Here is an 18,044-nt window from a genome sequence, read left to right as displayed (position 1 = left end):
GCCTTTGTGGTAAACAGGTGAACAATGCCATGCAGCTTTGAATACAGTGTTCTGGGAGGGAGGGAGTCGGGACAAAAGTACTAATATTTTATTTGTCAGGAAAAATGTATCTACTCAGTTTTTTATACTAAATGGCTAGAGCAATTAGATGCATTTCAGTCATTGTGTGACCCCTGAGCGTTATCCCTGTGTCCCATAACTCCATCCCCACATATATCAGCACACCCAAAAGAAATACTACACAAGAGATATTGTCAATTTATCTCATGGAAACTAATATTGTAATTTTTTCACTTAAAAAAAAGGCAAACACACTCCATATTCGAACTTTCCAGTAAGATAAACAAGCTTTGAAAGTTTTAAGGCAATCAGAAGAGGCATTCTCTAGCTACCGACATGAAAGGTGAAGCATTTATTAATTACACTGGAAAACAAAGGTTTCATCTCATGTTTAAAAACCTGTTTCCAACTAATTTTGGGACTTTGAAATCAAATCTGAACTTGGTTTTGCTCCAATTCGTACAGATTCTGTGAAACAGAACCCCTACGAACAACTTCACCAAGGCATAGCCATCAAGGAGAAGAGGTATGAAGGAAACCTGACTATCAGTTTGATGGTTGACTACTGCTGGACACTAGTGCACGAGAAGCCATACTCAACACAAGCGAAAGAAATGAAAACTTCGTAAATATTCTTCTATGACTGGAAATTTGTCATTTTTATGTATATGTATGTAATATATATGTTTGTGTATATATATATATATATATATATATATATATATATATATATATATATATATATATATATATATATATATATATATACAGTGGACCCCCGCATAGCGAACTTAATCCGTGCAAGAGGGCTGGTCGTTATGCGAAATGTTCGCTATGCGAATTAATTTTCCCCATAAGAAATAATGGAAATAAAATTAATCTGTGCAAGACACCCAAAAGTATGAAAAAAAATTTTTTTACCACAAAAAAATGTTAATTTTAGTACACACAAACTGAAAAAGGCATGCACAATTACATGACACTTACTTTTATTGAAGATCTGGTGATGATTGATGGGATGGGAGGAGGGGAGAGAGAGTGTTAGTGTTTAGAAGGGGAATCCCCTTCCATTAGGACTTGAGGTAGCAAGTCCTTTTCTGGGGTTACTTCCCTTCTTCTTTTAATGCCACTAGGACCAGCTTCAGAGTCACTGGACTTCTTTCGCACAACATATCTGTCCATAGTGGCCTGTACCTCTCGTTCCTTTATGACTTTCCTAAAGTGTTTCACAACAGTGTCATTGTAATAGTCACCAGCACGGCTTGCAATAGCTGTGTGAGGGTGATTTTCATCAAAAAAGGTTTGCACTTCAAGCCATTTTGCACACATTTCCTTAATCTTTGAAGTAGGCAATTCCTTCAATTTCTCTCTCCCCTCCTCTGAACCAGTTTCCCCAGGTCTGGCCTCTTGCTCTTGAAGTTGATCTATCAGCTCATCAGTGGTTAGTTCTTCATTGTCCTCCTCCACCAACTCTTCCACATCCTCCCCACTAACCTCCAACCCCAAGGACTTCCCCAATTCCACAATTGATTCCTCAACTGGTATACTACTCCTCTCAGGGTTAGCCTCAAACCCTTCAAAATCCCTTTTGTCTACACATTCTGGCCACAGTTTCTTCCAAGCAGAGTTCAAGGTTCTCTTAGTCACTCCCTCCCAAGCCTTACCTATAAGGTTTACACAACTGAGGATATTAAAGTGATCCTTCCAAAACTCTTTTAGAGTCAATCCAGTGTCTGTGGTCACTTCAAAGCACTTTTGAAACAGAGCTTTTGTGTACAGTTTCTTGAAGTTGGAAATGACCTGCTGGTCCATGGGCTGCAGGAGAGGAGTGGTATTAGGAGGCAAAAACTTCACCTTAATGAAGCTCATGTCCCCATAAAGTCGCTCTGCCACGTCTGTAGGATGACCAGGGGCATTGTCTAACACCAGGAGGCACTTAAGGTCTAATTTCTTTTCAGTTAGGTAATCTTTCACATTGGGGGCAAATGCATGGTGTAACCAGTTATAGAAAAATTCCCTAGTGACCCATGCCTTACTGTTTGCCCTCCACAGCACACACAAATTATCCTTGAGGACATTCTTTTGCCTGAACGCTCTGGGAGTTTCAGAGTGATACACTAATAAAGGCTTAACTTTGCAATCACCAGTAGCATTGGCACACATGAGAAGAGTAAGCCTGTCTTTCATAGGCTTATGTCCTGGGAGTGCCTTTTCCTCCTGAGTAATGTAGGTCCTGCTTGGCATTTTCTTCCAGAACAGGCCTGTTTCATCACAATTAAACACTTGTTCAGGTTCCAGTCCTTCAGTTTCTATGTACTCCTTGAATTTATGCACATATTTTTCAGCCGCTTTGTGGTCCGAACTGGCAGCCTCACCATGCCGTATCACACTATGGATGCCACTACGCTTCTTAAATCTCTCAAACCAACCTTTGCTGGCCTTAAATTCACTCACATCATCACTAGTTGCAGGCATTTTTTTAATTAAATCGTCATGCAACTTCCTAGCCTTTTCACATATGATCGCTTGAGAGACGCTATCTCCTGCTAGCTGTTTTTCATTTATCCACACCAATAAGAGTCTCTCAACATCTTCCATCACTTGCGATCTTTGTTTCGAAAACACAGTTAAACCTTTGGCAACAACAGCTTCCTTGATTGCCGTTTTCTTGCCCACAATAGAAGCGATGGTTGATTTTGGTTTCTTGTACAACCTGACCAGGTCGGTGATACGTACTCCACTTTCATACTTATCAATGATTTCTTTCTTAATTTCAATGGGTATTCTTACCCTTTGAGGTGTAGGGTTGGCACTAGAAGCTTTCTTGGGGCCCATGGTCACTTATTTTCCACAAACAGCACCGAAAACACTGTAATAATACGAAATATTCCGAGTGTATGCTTGAATGTTACCGCGGAGGCTAGCTGGTAAACAATGGGATGGGCGGCACATGTGAGGCTGGCTGAGGGCCCACATTGGACGCGTCTCGAACGAAGTTCGCTGAGCGGGTTTTTGTCTACTATGCGGGGCAAAATTTTAGCGGACAAAGCGTTCGCTATGCGGAATGTTCGCTATGCAAGGCGTTCGCTATGCGGGGGTCCACTGTATATATATATATATATATATATATATATATATATATATATGCACACACTGACACACACACGTACATAAAAAATAAGAAAGGTTGGTTTTTCTCATTATATACACCACACTTAACCCTTAAATGGTCCAAACATATATATACATTTTTTCAACATTTGAAAGTATGTAAAAAAAATGTACATCACCTTTTTTTTTTTTTTTTACATTTGAAAATGTGTAAAAAACTTTTATCTACATTTTTTTTGTTATATTTGAAAATATGTAAAAAAACATAGATCTACTTTTGGAGCACTACGGATTTGAACGTCGATCTATTTGGACCGTTTAAGGGTTAATAATTATGCATAATGTAATATACCTATGATGTTAGGTAACGTGTATCATTTTGTTCAACACTAGCCCTGGAGTATACCTCGAGAGGGTTTCAGGGGTCAATGCCCCTGCATTTGGTCTGTGACCAGGCTTCCTGGAGGATCAGGGTCTGATCAACCAAGCTGTTACTGCTGGCTGCATGTAACCCAACATAAGAACCACAGCCCAGCTGATCAGGTACTGATTTTAGGTGCCTGTCCAGAGCCTTCTTGAAGACAGCCAGGGATCTATTAGTAATACCCTCTCTGTATGCTGGGAGGTAGTTGAACAGTCTTGGGCCCCAGACATTTATTGTGTTGTATCTTAGTGTATTCATGGCACCCCTGCTTTTCATTGGGGAATCTTGCATCTCCTGCCCCGTCTTTTATTTCATAGGGAATGATTTTCGTGTGCAGATTTGGGACCAGTCCCTCTAGGATTTTCCAAGTGTATATTATCATGTACTATATCTTTCTTGCCTGCATTCCAGGGAGTACAAATCAAGGGATTTCATCTGTTCCCAGTAGTTTAGGTGTTTTTATTGTATTTATGCGTGCCGTGAAAGTTCTCTGTATATTCTCCAGGTCTGCAGTTTCGCCTGCCTTGGAAGGGGGCCGTTAGTGTACAGCAGTATTCCAGCCTAGAGAGAACAAGCGATTTGAAGAGAATCATTGTGGATGGATAATGATTCTCATTATCCATCCTGTCATTTTCTTAGCAGATGTGATAGAATCATTGTTGTGATCTTTGAAAGTGAGATCCTCTGACATTATCACTCCCAGGTCCTTCACATTAGTTTTTCGCTCTATTGTGTGATTGGAATTTGCTTTGTACTCCGATACGGTTTTAATTTCCTCGAGTTTTCCACGTTGGAGTAATTGAAATTTCTCATTTTTGAACTCCATGTTGTTTTCCGCGGCCTATATGGTTGATGCCCGCTTGGAGTCTTTCAGTGTCTTCAATGGATGACACTGTCATGCAAATTCAGGTTTCATCCGCAGAGGAAGGCAAGTTGCTGTGGCTTACATCTGTGTCAGATATGAGGATAAGGACCAAGATGGAGGCAAGTACAGTGCCTTGTGGAACTGAGCTTTTCACTATAGCTGCCTCAGACTTTACTCTGTTTACTATTACTGTTTGTGTTCTATTTCTTAGGAAGTTATAAATCCATCTACCAGCTTTTCCTGTTATTCCTTTTTTACGCATTTTATGTGCTATTACACCATGGTCGCACTTGTCGAAGGCTTTCGCAAAGTCTGTGAATATTACATATGCATTTTGTTTGTCTTCCAGTGCATCTAAGATTGTCATGGTGGTCCAGTAGTTGGGACAGGCAGGAGCAGCCTGCTCTAAACCCATGTTGCCCTGGGTTGTGTAACTGATGAGTATTTAAGTAGGTGGCAATCTTGCTTCTTAGAGCCCTTTCAAAGATTTTTATGATATGGGACGTTAGTGCTATCGGTCTGTAATTCTTTGCAATTGCTTTACTGCCACCTTTGTGGAGGGGGTGCTGTGTGTGTTGTTTTTAGTAACCCTTAAGCCAATTGGGAAAATGTTTTTCATGTACATTTGCACCAAAATTTTAGGGCCTCCAAAATGTTCCTCCTTGGCCTGATTGTGACTACAGCAGAGAAAACAAGGCTGCATCATTGGTATGTGCAGGGGATTGTGGGAGCCAGTAAATACTGTGTTTACATTTGTTTACAGGTGATAAGAGGTTTTCATTTGCTTAGCGTGACTGAACAATAAATATAAGTGAAATATAATATGAAAACACAGATATTGGTGCAGAACATATGACCAATAAGAAGAATCAGAAAACTGGAAAAAACTATCTTCTTCTATTAAATTAACTTTATGCACCAAACACTGGTGTTGTCATAAAATCATCACCAACACCACCTTCAAACCTTCATATCTCCATAAGTAGTAATCATATTTCACCCAGTCATGTCTTAATATACCTTTAAAATTGGGGAAAAAAATTTGGCAAGATAAAAATTTCTTAGCTTTTTTTTTTCTCCAAAATTGCCATCCCTGAGGGCACATTTTAGACCCTTCAGCAATTTAAGAGTTAACTATCCAAAATATTGATAATAAGACTATAAAAAACTTCATATGATAGAGACTTAAACTCAGATTCATGATCAGCTCATCAATGTTACCTTCAAACAACAAGTTTGGTTGGCTAGTGTCATTGCAAGAAAATTATTATTTAAATGTACCAAATTTCTTCAGTAAAATTGGCAGATCAGCAGGAAAATAGCCCACAATCCATTAAAACATTTATCTAAATATGATACACCAGCTTTTTAGGTTTGAAGCCTGTTAGAAGAGGCATTTTCCAGGTAGCTTTGATTGCAATCACCAACACTTAGAAATCTCTAAAATTTAAGTATCACTGAGAAGGATTGGATTTGAGTAGACCTGCTGGCTTAAGTCAGTAGACCTACCGCTGTGCTCCTGCATTATGTTCTTATCAGTGTAATAATAGTAATTAATTGTAATTTTTTACAATGAATTATAAATATATATATATATATATATATATATATATATATATATATATATATATATATATATATATATATATATATATATATATATATATATATATATATATATATATTATTATTATTATTTTATTATTGTAAAGTTCATTTCTCTTTCCATTTCTATAATTATTGTGTATATAATTATCTACCTCTCCCTCCCAGCTCCAGCTTTCCATTGTTTAACAGTTTCCCACTCTGGACTACACCCGGCTACACCCTCACTACTACACCTTCCCAGCTACACCCTCACTACACCTTCCCAGCTACACCCTCACTACTACACCTTCCCGGCTACACCCTCACTACTACACCTTCCCAGCTACACCCTCACTACTACACCTTCCAGGCTACACCCTCACTACTACACCTTCCCAGCTACACCCTCACTACTACACCTTCCCAGCTACACCCTCACTACACCTTCCCAGCTACACCCTCACTACTACACCTTCCCGGCTACACCCTCACTACTACACCTTCCCGGCTACACCCTCACTACTACACCTTCCAGGCTACACCCTCACTACTACACCTTCCCGGCTACACCCTCACTACTACACCTTCCCGGCTACACCCTCACTACTACACCTTCCAGGCTACACCCTCACTACTACACCTTCCCAGCTACACCCTCACTACTACACCTTCCCAGCTACACCCTCACTACTACACCTTCCCAGCTACACCCTCACTACTACACCTTCCCAGCTACACCCTCACTACTACACCTTCCCAGCTACACCCTCACTACTACACCTTCCCAGCTACACCCTCACTACTACACCTTCCCAGCTACACCCTCACTACTACACCTTCCCAGCTACACCCTCACTACTACACCTTCCCAGCTACACCCTCACTACTACACCTTCCCAGCTACACCCTCACTACTACACCTTCCCAGCTACACCCTCACTACTACACCTTCCCAGCTACACCCTCACTACTACACCTTCCCAGCTACACCCTCACTACTACACCTTCCCAGCTACACCCTCACTACTACACCTTCCAGGCTACACCCTCACTACTACACCTTCCAGGCTACACCCTCACTACTACACCTTCCAGGCTACACCCTCACTACTACACCTTCCAGGCTACACCCTCACTACTACACCTTCCAGGCTACACCCTCACTACTACACCTTCCAGGCTACACCCTCACTACTACACCTTCCAGGCTACACCCTCACTACTACACCTTCCAGGCTACACCCTCACTACTACACCTTCCAGGCTACACCCTCACTACTACACCTTCCAGGCTACACCCTCACTACTACACCTTCCCGGCTACACCCTCACTACTACACCTTCCCGGCTACACCCTCACTACTACACCTTCCCGGCTAAACCCTCACTACTACACCTTCCCGGCTAAACCCTCACTACTACACCTTCCCGGCTACACCCTCACTACTACACCTTCCCGGCTACACCCTCACTACTACACCTTCCAGGCTACACCCTCACTACTACACCTTCCCGGCTACACCCTCACTACTACACCTTCCCGGCTACACCCTCACTACTACACCTTCCCAGCTACACCCTCACTACTACACCTTCCCGGCTACACCCTCACTACTACACCTTCCCGGCTACACCCTCACTACTACACCTTCCCGGCTACACCCTCACTACTACACCTTCCCGGCTACACCCTCACTACTACACCTTCCCAGCTACACCCTCACTACTACACCTTCCCGGCTACACCCTCACTACTACACCTTCCTGGCTACACTCTACTACACCTTCCTGGCTGCACTCTCGCTCCTACACCTTCCCAGCTGCACTCACTCCTACACCTTCTCAGCTACACTCACTACTACACCTTCCCGGCTACGCTCTCACTACTACACCTTCCCAGCTACACCCTCACTACTACACCTTCCCGGCTACACCCTCACTACTACACCTTCCCGGCTACACCCTCACTACTACACCTTCCCGGCTACACCCTCACTACTACACCTTCCCGGCTACACCCTCACTACTACACCTTCCCGGCTACGCCCTCACTACTACACCTTCCCGGCTACGCCCTCACTACTACACCTTCCCGGCTACGCCCTCACTACTACACCTTCCCGGCTACGCCCTCACTACTACACCTTCCCGGCTACGCCCTCACTACTACACCTTCCCGGCTACGCCCTCACTACTCCACTTTCCCAGCTACGCCCTCACTACTACACTTTCCCAGCTACGTACTCCACTTTCCTAGATACACCCTCACTACTGCGCTTTCCCAGCTACACCCTCACTACTACACCTTCCCAGCTACACCCTCACTAGTACACCTTCCCAGCTACACCCTCACTACTACACCTTCCTGGCTTCACCCTCACTACTCCATTTTCCCGGCTACACCCTCACTACTACACCTTCCCGGCTACACCCGCACTACACCCTCCCAGCTACACCCTCACTACTACACCTTCCCAGCTACACCCTCACTACTACACCTTCCCAGCTACACCCTCACTACTCCACTTTCCCAGCTACACCCGCACTACTACACCTTCCCAGCTACACCCGCACTACTACACTTTCCCAGCTACACCCTCACTACTCCACTTTCCCAGCTACACCCTCACTACTCCACTTTCCCAGCTACACCCTCACTACTCCACTTTCCCAGCTACACCCTCACTACTCCACTTTCCCAGCTACACCTTCACTACTCCACTTTCCCAGCTACACCCTCACTACTCCACTTTCCCAGCTACACCCTCACTACTACATTCCCGGCTACACCCTCACTACTACACTTTCCCAGCTACACCCTCACTACTCCACTTTCCCAGCTACACCCTCACTACTCCACTTTCCCAGCTACACCCTCACTACTACATTCCCGGCTACACCCTCACTACTCCACTTTCCCAGCTACACCCTCACTACTCCACTTTCCCAGCTACACCCTCACTACTCCACTTTCCCAGCTACACCCTCACTACTACATTCCCGGCTACACCCTCACTACTCCACTTTCCCAGCTACACCCTCACTACTCCACTTTCCCAGCTACACCCTCACTACTCCACTTTCCCAGCTACACCCTCACTACTCCACTTTCCCAGCTACACCCTCACTACTCCACTTTCCCAGCTACACCCTCACTACTACATTCCCGGCTACACCCTCAGTCTCTACCCTACAGATAATGTAGATGTACTGTATAGAATTAGTTCTAAAATAATAGTAGTTTATTATGTATCTGAAAGTGATTGTTGTTTCAGGCGTGGTGCATGAGGTACCCAGGATTGGCAGTGATGGTGAGAGTGAGGAAGCTTCAGGAGCCAGTGATGAAGTCACTTCACCGCTCAACGTTAAACTCAGGCACAACAAAAATCGACGTATTACACAAGAGGCATGTGTTAATTAGTTTTCCCAAATAAGGTGGTGTCCTATAGCCCTGCTTCAGATTTACCACCCTACTATCTGATTTACCACCTTACCTTCTGATTCACCACTTTACTTTTTGATTCACTACCTTACCTTCTGATTCACCACCTTACTTTCTGATTCACCACCTTACTTTCTGATTCACCACCTTACTTTTTGATTCACTATCTTACCCTCTGATTCACCACCTTACCTTCTGATTCACCACCTTGCTTTCTGATTCACCACCTTGCTTTCTGATTCACCACCTTGCTTTCTGATTCACCACCTTACTTTCTGAATCACCACCTTACTTTCTGAACCACCACCCTGCCTTCTGATTTACCACCCTACCATCTGAGTTACCACCCTACCATTGATTTACCACCTTTCTGATTTACCTTCTGATTTACTACCATACCTTCTGATTTACTACCATACCTTCTGATTTACTACCATACCTTCTGATTTACTACCATACCTTCTGATTTACTACCATACCTTCTGATTTACTACCATACCTTCTGATTTACTACCATACCTTCTGATTTACTACCATACCTTCTGATTTACTACCATACCTTCTGATTTACTACCATACCTTCTGATTTACTACCATACCTTCTGATTTACTACCATACCTTCTGATTTACTACCATACCTTCTGATTTACTACCATACCTTCTGATTTACTACCATACCTTCTGATTTACTACCATACCTTCTGATTTACTACCATACCTTCTGATTTACTACCATACCTTCTGATTTACTACCATACCTTCTGATTTACTACCATACCTTCTGATTTACTACCATACCTTCTGATTTACTACCATACCTTCTGATTTACTACCATACCTTCTGATTTACTACCTTACCTTCTGATTTACTACCTTCTGATTTACCACCTTACTTTCTGATTTACCACCTTACTTTCTGATTTACCACCTTACATTCTGATTTACTCCCTTACCTTCTGATTTACCACCTTACCATCTGATTTACCACTTTACTTTCCGATTTATCTGCATACCTTCTGATTTATTACCTTGCCTTCTGATTTACTACCTGCCTTCTGATACACCACCTTACCTTCTGATTATTACCTTACTTTCTGATTTACCACTTTTCTGATTTACCACCTTATTTTCTGATTTACCACCTTACCTTCTGATTTACCACCTTATTTTCTGATTTACCACCTTACTTACCGATTTACCACCTGATATACCACTCTTCCTTCTGATTTGCCATCCTAGTTCAAAAGTTATTTAGGTCATTTTAAAAAATGCAATTAATGTATACAACATTAAGAAATGTGATACTGGCATTTGTTTCAAAACTGCAGCTTTAGTGACCCTCATGTAGTCGATTGGCTTTAACCTGTAAACGGTCCAAACGTATATACACCTACCATCCGACTTACGACCTGCTCGACTTACGACCACTCAACTTACGACCGTGTTTTTTATGCAAAATTTCTGGGAAATAAACAACTATTTGTGTTGTACACAGTGTTTATCCTAAACCTTACAGTATAAAATACAGTACTAACAGCATAAAAAGTAAAGTAAAACATGAAATACCAAAATAAAACAATAAAATAAAGTCATTACAAAAATATTTTGTTGATATTCAGTAGTAAAGTTCGACTTACGACCGGTTTCTCGGAACCGAACTCGGTCATAAGTCGGATGGTAGGTGTATATGTTTTTACCGCTAGTGCCTCAAACGTATATATACGTTTTATGTGTAATACATTTAACATTGCCACGATAAGCCTGAGTCACCTAGACATGAGAGAATGGGTGTGAGCACTCACTGTGTGCCATATTAAAATAATTGGGGATGCCTGGGTACCATATGCTCTTTTTTCCTATTAAGAAACAACAATGTTTTTTTTTTTTCTCAAAAACGTTGGGGCAGTACGGTAGTGAACGTATATATACGTTTGGACTGTTTACGGATTAAAGCTTTAAACCAATAACAAGCCATTCAAAGTGCAGCAGTGTCTGCTTGAAAGTTTACTATTTTCTTTGATAACTAGTAGAATCATTTTGTATGGGAGCGGGAATGGATGACCATTATTGTGCCTTCATTTCCCTTAATAATAATAATAGTTATGTATATACAGTGGACCCCGCATAACGATTACCTCCGAATGCGACCAATTATGTAAGTGTATTTATGTAAGTGCGTTTGCACGTGTATGTTTGGGGGTCTGAAATGGACTAATCTACTTCACAATATTTCTTATGGGAACAAATTCGGTCAGTACTGGCACCTGAACATACTTCTGGAGTGAAAAAATATCGTTAACCGGGGGTCCACTGTATATAATCTTTATTTCTATAAGTACATGTACAAGGTATACAGGCCTAGCTGACATCAGTGACATACTACTACAATGTATATAGAAAGCCCCTTGTTATGCAGAGCATTTTGGTCAATTTTGCCCCAGGATGAGACCCACACCAGTCGACTAACACCCAGGTACACATTTTTCTGATGGGCTAACATAGACAGCAGGTTTTTTTTATTATTATCACACTGGCCGATTCCCACCAAGGCAGGGTGGCCCAAAAAAGAAAAACTTTCACCATCATTCACTCCATCACTGTCTTGCCAGAAGGGTGCTTTACACTACAGTTTTTAAACTGCAACATTAACACACCTCCTTCAGACATAAGACAGCAGGTGTCTTATGGAAACACGGCCTTATATTTTCCAGCTGTACCAGGGATCAATCCTCAGACCTCAGTTTGTGAGCTGAGTGGTGCACTAGCGATAGAGCTGTGGGACACCACCTTATTAAGCTTTATTCCACTTTAGTTTATTTTACATGCAGTATAATATATTTTGGTGTTCAATATTTACTTTAGCTGCTTGGATAAATATAGGTTATTATGTAAATTCTGTAATTAAGTGGGTTGTGCATTGAAGACATTTTAAACCTAAGGGGAAAAAAGTTTTATTCGTAACCCAATGCACAAAAAATCAACCTAACTTAATCTAATACGTATTATATTTCAAGTCAAACTGTTTATTAGTTTTTTTTTGTTTTCCTAATATTTTTTATGTATAGATCCAGGATACATATCTGACTGCATTGCAGACCCCATTGAATACTATTTGTAAAGTTTATATAATGAAATTTTGAGCAGCTAAAATACCTTTTTTAACAATTTGCACATAATATAATCTGTTAAAACCCACATATTGTTTAACACTGTACACTGTGACCTATAAATTACCAGTAGCACCCTACTTTGCTGAGCAACTAAAGTAAATATTGATCATTGGTAAATGTTGAATATAGGTCCGTCTTAGGAGTATGTCAAAGTATTGGTGGGTATCAGCTAATTTTGATGGTATCAGGAATGATCTGCAGTTGAGTATCAGTATTGGTATCAGCAGAATTTTTGGTGTCTTCCCATCCCTACTGTGTGTGTTTTATGTCGGTTCTCAGGTTGTTAGGTTAGGCTTTGCTGTTAAAAAAAAATAGCATTTTCTTCCATAGCCCAAAATATAACTGTTTGTTGCACAGCCCATTTAATGCACACAGACTTCAGACATTCTCTTTAAATGCTCCATTATTAATAATTTCCAATGACACTTTTTCCAGTTTACAGAAATCAGAGATATTGAAATTCATTTTAATTTTATTGTAATTTTTTTCATCCTTTAATTTACTTAAAAATAATTGCTAGACTATGTTAAATGTAAATGTTAGCATAGTTATGTAGGAAGTTAGGAACTAATGTGTTACTGATTGCAGGATATCAACAAACGGTTATCATTGCCAGCGGATTTGCGGGTGCCAGATGCATTTCTTCAGAAACAGTCTATCAGCCCGGATGGTCCACTCAGTCGAGCTTCTCGTAGACAGTCTCTATCAGAAATTGGCTTTGGGAGAATGGAAACTTATACAAAACTTGATAAGCTAGGAGAGGTGAGGAAAGTGAAACCAAAATTTGTAAATAGTGACACCATATTAGATTATTACAGGTGCCCCTTGCTTTATGCCTTATCATCAAGGCCCGTGGCACATACATCAAAATCACAAAATGAAAAGCCATAACTATTTCTAATAAATTTTTAGGATAACATTTATATTTAAATGAAACTGTAATTGTCAGACATTAGAAATAGAGAAGGCAGAGATGGAGTGGGGTGGGTGAGGGAAACTTCAAGGCTGCAGTATAGAGGACCACTCAGTCATTCATTACTTCTGAGTTGATACATTTTTCTTGACAGTAAGGTTATTGTTGTAACTTTTGTAGTTCAGGCTCCTTTTCAATCTAGTGCAGATGTCTAGGGCAAACTGGTTAATTCTGCCAGCTTTTGTATAGTCAGGTCCTTAACATCAAGAACTGTTTGCGCTTCCTCTGTCTGGTCAGCAGCTGTAGTAATGTCTTCCTTTTCAGGGCTTGAGGAAACTTCTCCTACATTATGCTCCAGTTTACCAATCTCTTTCACAATTGTTGTCATTTTGGAAAACCCTTAAATTTCATGTCTTTTCAAAGGTATCATAAGGCCTAAATGATGTCATTGTTATCTCTCAGGTTGTATGCCTTCCACAACTTCACTTTTGCAAAAAGCAGGAGTCACATTGGAGCAAACTCATATAACACCTGGAAAATTTTTGGTAGAAATGATCGTTACATAAAAAGCAGGGGTACTGTGGGTACAATAAGAACACTATCAACATCTGTGGCCCCAGACTATTCAGCATCTTACGAGAAGATATCAGAAACACTGCTGGGACAAGTGTAGAAATCTTCAAGAGGAAACTGGACAAATATCTTCAGGTGCCAGATTAACCAGGCTGTGATGGTTTTATAGGTCAGTGGACCACCAGCAGCAAAAGCCTGGTTGACCAGGCAAGCACCAGACAAGGCTGGCCCATGGCCAGGCTCTGGGAGTAGTACTCTGGGAACATATAGTGAACCTACATAAAGTGAGGGATTATGGAACAGTATTGTTCATTCCAGTGTCAGGTCTTGTTTTATTATTACATTTGCAGTACAGTACAGCCTTCCTCACTTAGTGACGTACTCGTTTACCGACGACTCGGATATATGACGGGCTCTCTGACCAATATGCAAACCTAAATAATGTACATTAGAGCAGATTTCCTCTATTCTGTTTATTTCAATATACAGTACACTACTGTATAAACGTTTAAAAATATATCAGAAATGTTATAAATGGTGCAAAGGTGACATTAAAACAATATCAAAAGATGTTTGACACAGACATACTACCATTATAGTGTGCTCCTCGCTTAGCAATGAATTCGTGTACTGACGTGGTCTTAGGAACGGAGCTCCATCGTTAAGTGAGGAGAGGCTGTATTTTCATTTAGGTTTTATAATAGCACATATTGTAGGAATATTTCTTTTCATTTATCACTGGCCAATTTGATTCACGTTTAATGTTTTCTAGTGTGTTACTTCATTGTATTTATAATTCTATTCACAAACAACTCACACTTATAATAAGAAATTGTAGATGATATTTTGGTAGGTTCTGGAACACAAGTGCAACATTTTGGTCCAAAATGAACCAAAATGGACCAAAATATCTGAAGTTTTCTTTTGGAAGTGTGGGTTAATTGTGAATTGTTCCAGCCACAGTAATGTGACTTTTATTCATCTATAATTCTGTGTATATCTTCACCACATAGTGTCCTAGGTTATGTATATGTAACACTGAATGATGTCTAGTTTCACTTTTCTTATACATGTATTGTTAAATTTTTCAGTTTAAGGAGCTAAATTGACGTACGTGTGTGTGTGTGTGTGTGTGTGTGTGTGTGTGTGTGTGTGTGTGTGTGTGTGTGTGTGTGTGTGTGTGTGTGTGTGTTTGTACTCGCCTATTTGTGGCTGCAGGGGTCGAGTCACAGCTCTTGGCGCCGCCTCTTCGCTGATTGCTACTAGGTCCTCTCTCTCCCTGCCCCATGAGCTTTATCATACCTCGCCTTAAAACTATGTATGGTTCCCGCCTCCACTACGTCACTTTCTAGGCTATTCCACGGCCTGACTACTCTTTGACTGAAGAAATACTTCCTTACGTCCCTTTGATTCATCCGAGTCTTCAACTTCCAATTGTGACCTCTTGTGTCTGTGTCCCTTCTCTGGAACATCCCGTCTTTGTCCACCTTGTCTATTCCACGCAGTATTTTATATGTCGTTATCATGTCTCCCCTGACCCTCCTGTCCTCCAGTGTCGTCAGGCCGATTTCTCTCAACCTTTCTTCGTAGGACAATCCCCGTAGCTCTGGGACTAGTCTTGTTGCAAACCTTTGCACTTTCTCTAATTTCTTGACATGCTTGACTAGGTGTGGATTCAGGCCCATACTCCAGTATGGGCCTGACGTAAATGGTATACAGAGTCTTGAACGAATCCTTACTGAGGTATCGGAACGCTATCTGTAGGTTTGCCAGGCGCCCGTATGCTGCAGCAGTTATCTGATTGATGTGCGCCTCAGGAGATATGCTCGGTGTTATACTCGCCCCCAGATCTTTTTCCTTGAATGAGGTTTGCAGTCTTTGGCCATCTAAACTATATTGTGTCTGTGGTCTTCTTTGCCCTTCCCCAATCTTCATGACTTTGCATTTGGCAGGGTTAAACTCAAGGAGCCAGTTGCTGGACCAGGCTTGTAGCCTGTCCAGGTCTCTTTGTAGTCCTGCCTGATCCTCATCCGATTTGATTCTTCTCATTAACTTCACATCATCTGCAAACAAGGACACTTCTGAGTCTATCCCTTCCGTTATGTCATTCACATATACCAAGAACAGCACAGGTCCTAGGACTGACCCCTGTGGAACCCCGCTTGTCACAGGCTCCCACTCTGACACCTCGTCACGTACCATGACTCGTTGTTGCCTCCCTGTCAGGTATTCTCTGATCCATTGCAGTGCCTTTCCTCTTGTGAGGAACTGTGTCGAAGGCCTTCTTGCAGTCCAAAAAAATGCAGTCGATCCACCCCTCTCTCTCTCTTGTCTGTCTTCTGTCACTTTGTCATAAAACTCTAGTAGGTTTGTGACACAGGATTTTCCTTCCCTGAAACCGTGCTGGTTGTCAATTATACACTTGTTTCTTTCCAGGTGCTCCACCACTCTCCTCTTGATGATCTCTATGACCTTGCATACTATACATGTTAGCGATACGGGTCTGTAGTTTAGTGCCTCATGTCTGTCTCCCTTTTTAAAAATTGGGACTACATTTGCCATCTTCCATACCTCAGGGAGTTGCCCAGTTTCAAATGATGTGTTGAAGATCTTTGTTAATGGCACACACAATATCTCTGCTCCCTCTTTAAGGACCCACGGAGAGATGTTGTCTGGTCCCACCGCCTTTGAGGTGTCAAGTTCGCATAGCAGCTTCTTCACCTCCTCCTTGGTTATATGTACCTCATCCAGCACTTGCTGGTGTACCCCCCTGTTCTGATTTCCTGGAGTCCTACTGGTTTCCACTGTAAATACTTCTTTAAATCTCGTGTTGAGCTCCTGACATACCTCTCGGTCGTTTCTTGTGAATTCCCCGTGTGTATGTGTGTGTGTGTGTGTGTGTGTGTGTGTGTGTGTGTGTGTGTGTGTGTGTGTGTGTGTGTGTGTGTGTGTGTGTGTGTGTGTGTGTGTGTGTGTGTCACCTAGTTGTACTCACCTAGTTGTACTCACCTAGTTGTACTCACCTAGTTGTACTCACCTAGTTGTACTCACCTAGTTGAGGTTGCGGGGGTTGAGTCCGAGCTCCTGGCCCCGCCTCTTCACTGATCGCTACTAGGTCACTCTCCCTGAACCGTGAGCTTTATCATACCTGTGTGTGTGTGTGTGTGTGTACTCACCTAGTTGTACTCACCTAGTTGTACTCACCTAGTTGTACTCACCTAGTTGTACTCACCTAGTTGAGGTTGCGGGGGTCGAGTCCGAGCTCCTGGCCCCGCCTCTTCACTGATCGCTACTAGGTCACTCTCCCTGAGCCGTGAGCTTTATCATACCTCTGCTTAAAGCTATGTATGGATCCTGCCTCCACTACATCGCTTCCCAAACTATTCCACTTACTGACTACTCTGTGGCTGAAGAAATACTTCCTAACATCCCTGTGATTCATCTGTGTCTTCAGCTTCCAACTGTGTCCCCTTGTTACTGTGTCCAATCTCTGGAACATCCTGTCTTTGTCCACCTTGTCAATTCCTCTCAGTATTTTGTATGTCGTTATCATGTCCCCCCTATCTCTCCTGTCCTCCAGTGTCGTCAGGTTGATTTCCCTTAACCTCTCCTCGTAGGACATACCTCTTAGCTCTGGGACTAGTCTTGTTGCAAACCTTTGCACTTTCTCTAGTTTCTTCACGTGCTTGGCTAGGTGTGGGTTCCAAACTGGTGCCGCATACTCCAATATGGGCCTAACGTACACAGTGTACAGGGTCCTGAATGATTCCTTATTAAGATGTCGGAATGCTGTTCTGAGGTTTGCTAGGCGCCCATATGCTGCAGCAGTTATTTGGTTGATGTGCGCTTCAGGAGATGTGCCTGGTGTTATACTCACCCCAAGATCTTTTTCCTTGAG

General features: G+C 42.1%; 1 protein-coding gene across 2 annotated transcripts in view; it reads left to right on the top strand.

The window, feature by feature from the left end:
- The window catches only part of LOC128690304 (cyclin-dependent kinase 17-like), a 641,614-nt gene that overhangs the window by 477,209 nt on the left and 146,361 nt on the right, over window positions 1-18,044 (top strand). For both annotated transcript variants that reach the window (XM_070090483.1, XM_053778923.2), the window contains exons 3-4: window positions 9,323-9,453; window positions 13,249-13,422. In XM_070090483.1, coding sequence (XP_069946584.1) covers window positions 9,323-9,453; window positions 13,249-13,422 — 305 coding nt within the window. The remainder of the gene's footprint in view (window positions 1-9,322; window positions 9,454-13,248; window positions 13,423-18,044) is intronic.

Source organism: Cherax quadricarinatus, chromosome 32, assembly GCF_038502225.1.
Source record: "Cherax quadricarinatus isolate ZL_2023a chromosome 32, ASM3850222v1, whole genome shotgun sequence".
NCBI lineage: Eukaryota > Metazoa > Arthropoda > Malacostraca > Decapoda > Parastacidae > Cherax > Cherax quadricarinatus.
This window is presented reverse-complemented; position numbering and strand designations above follow the sequence as displayed.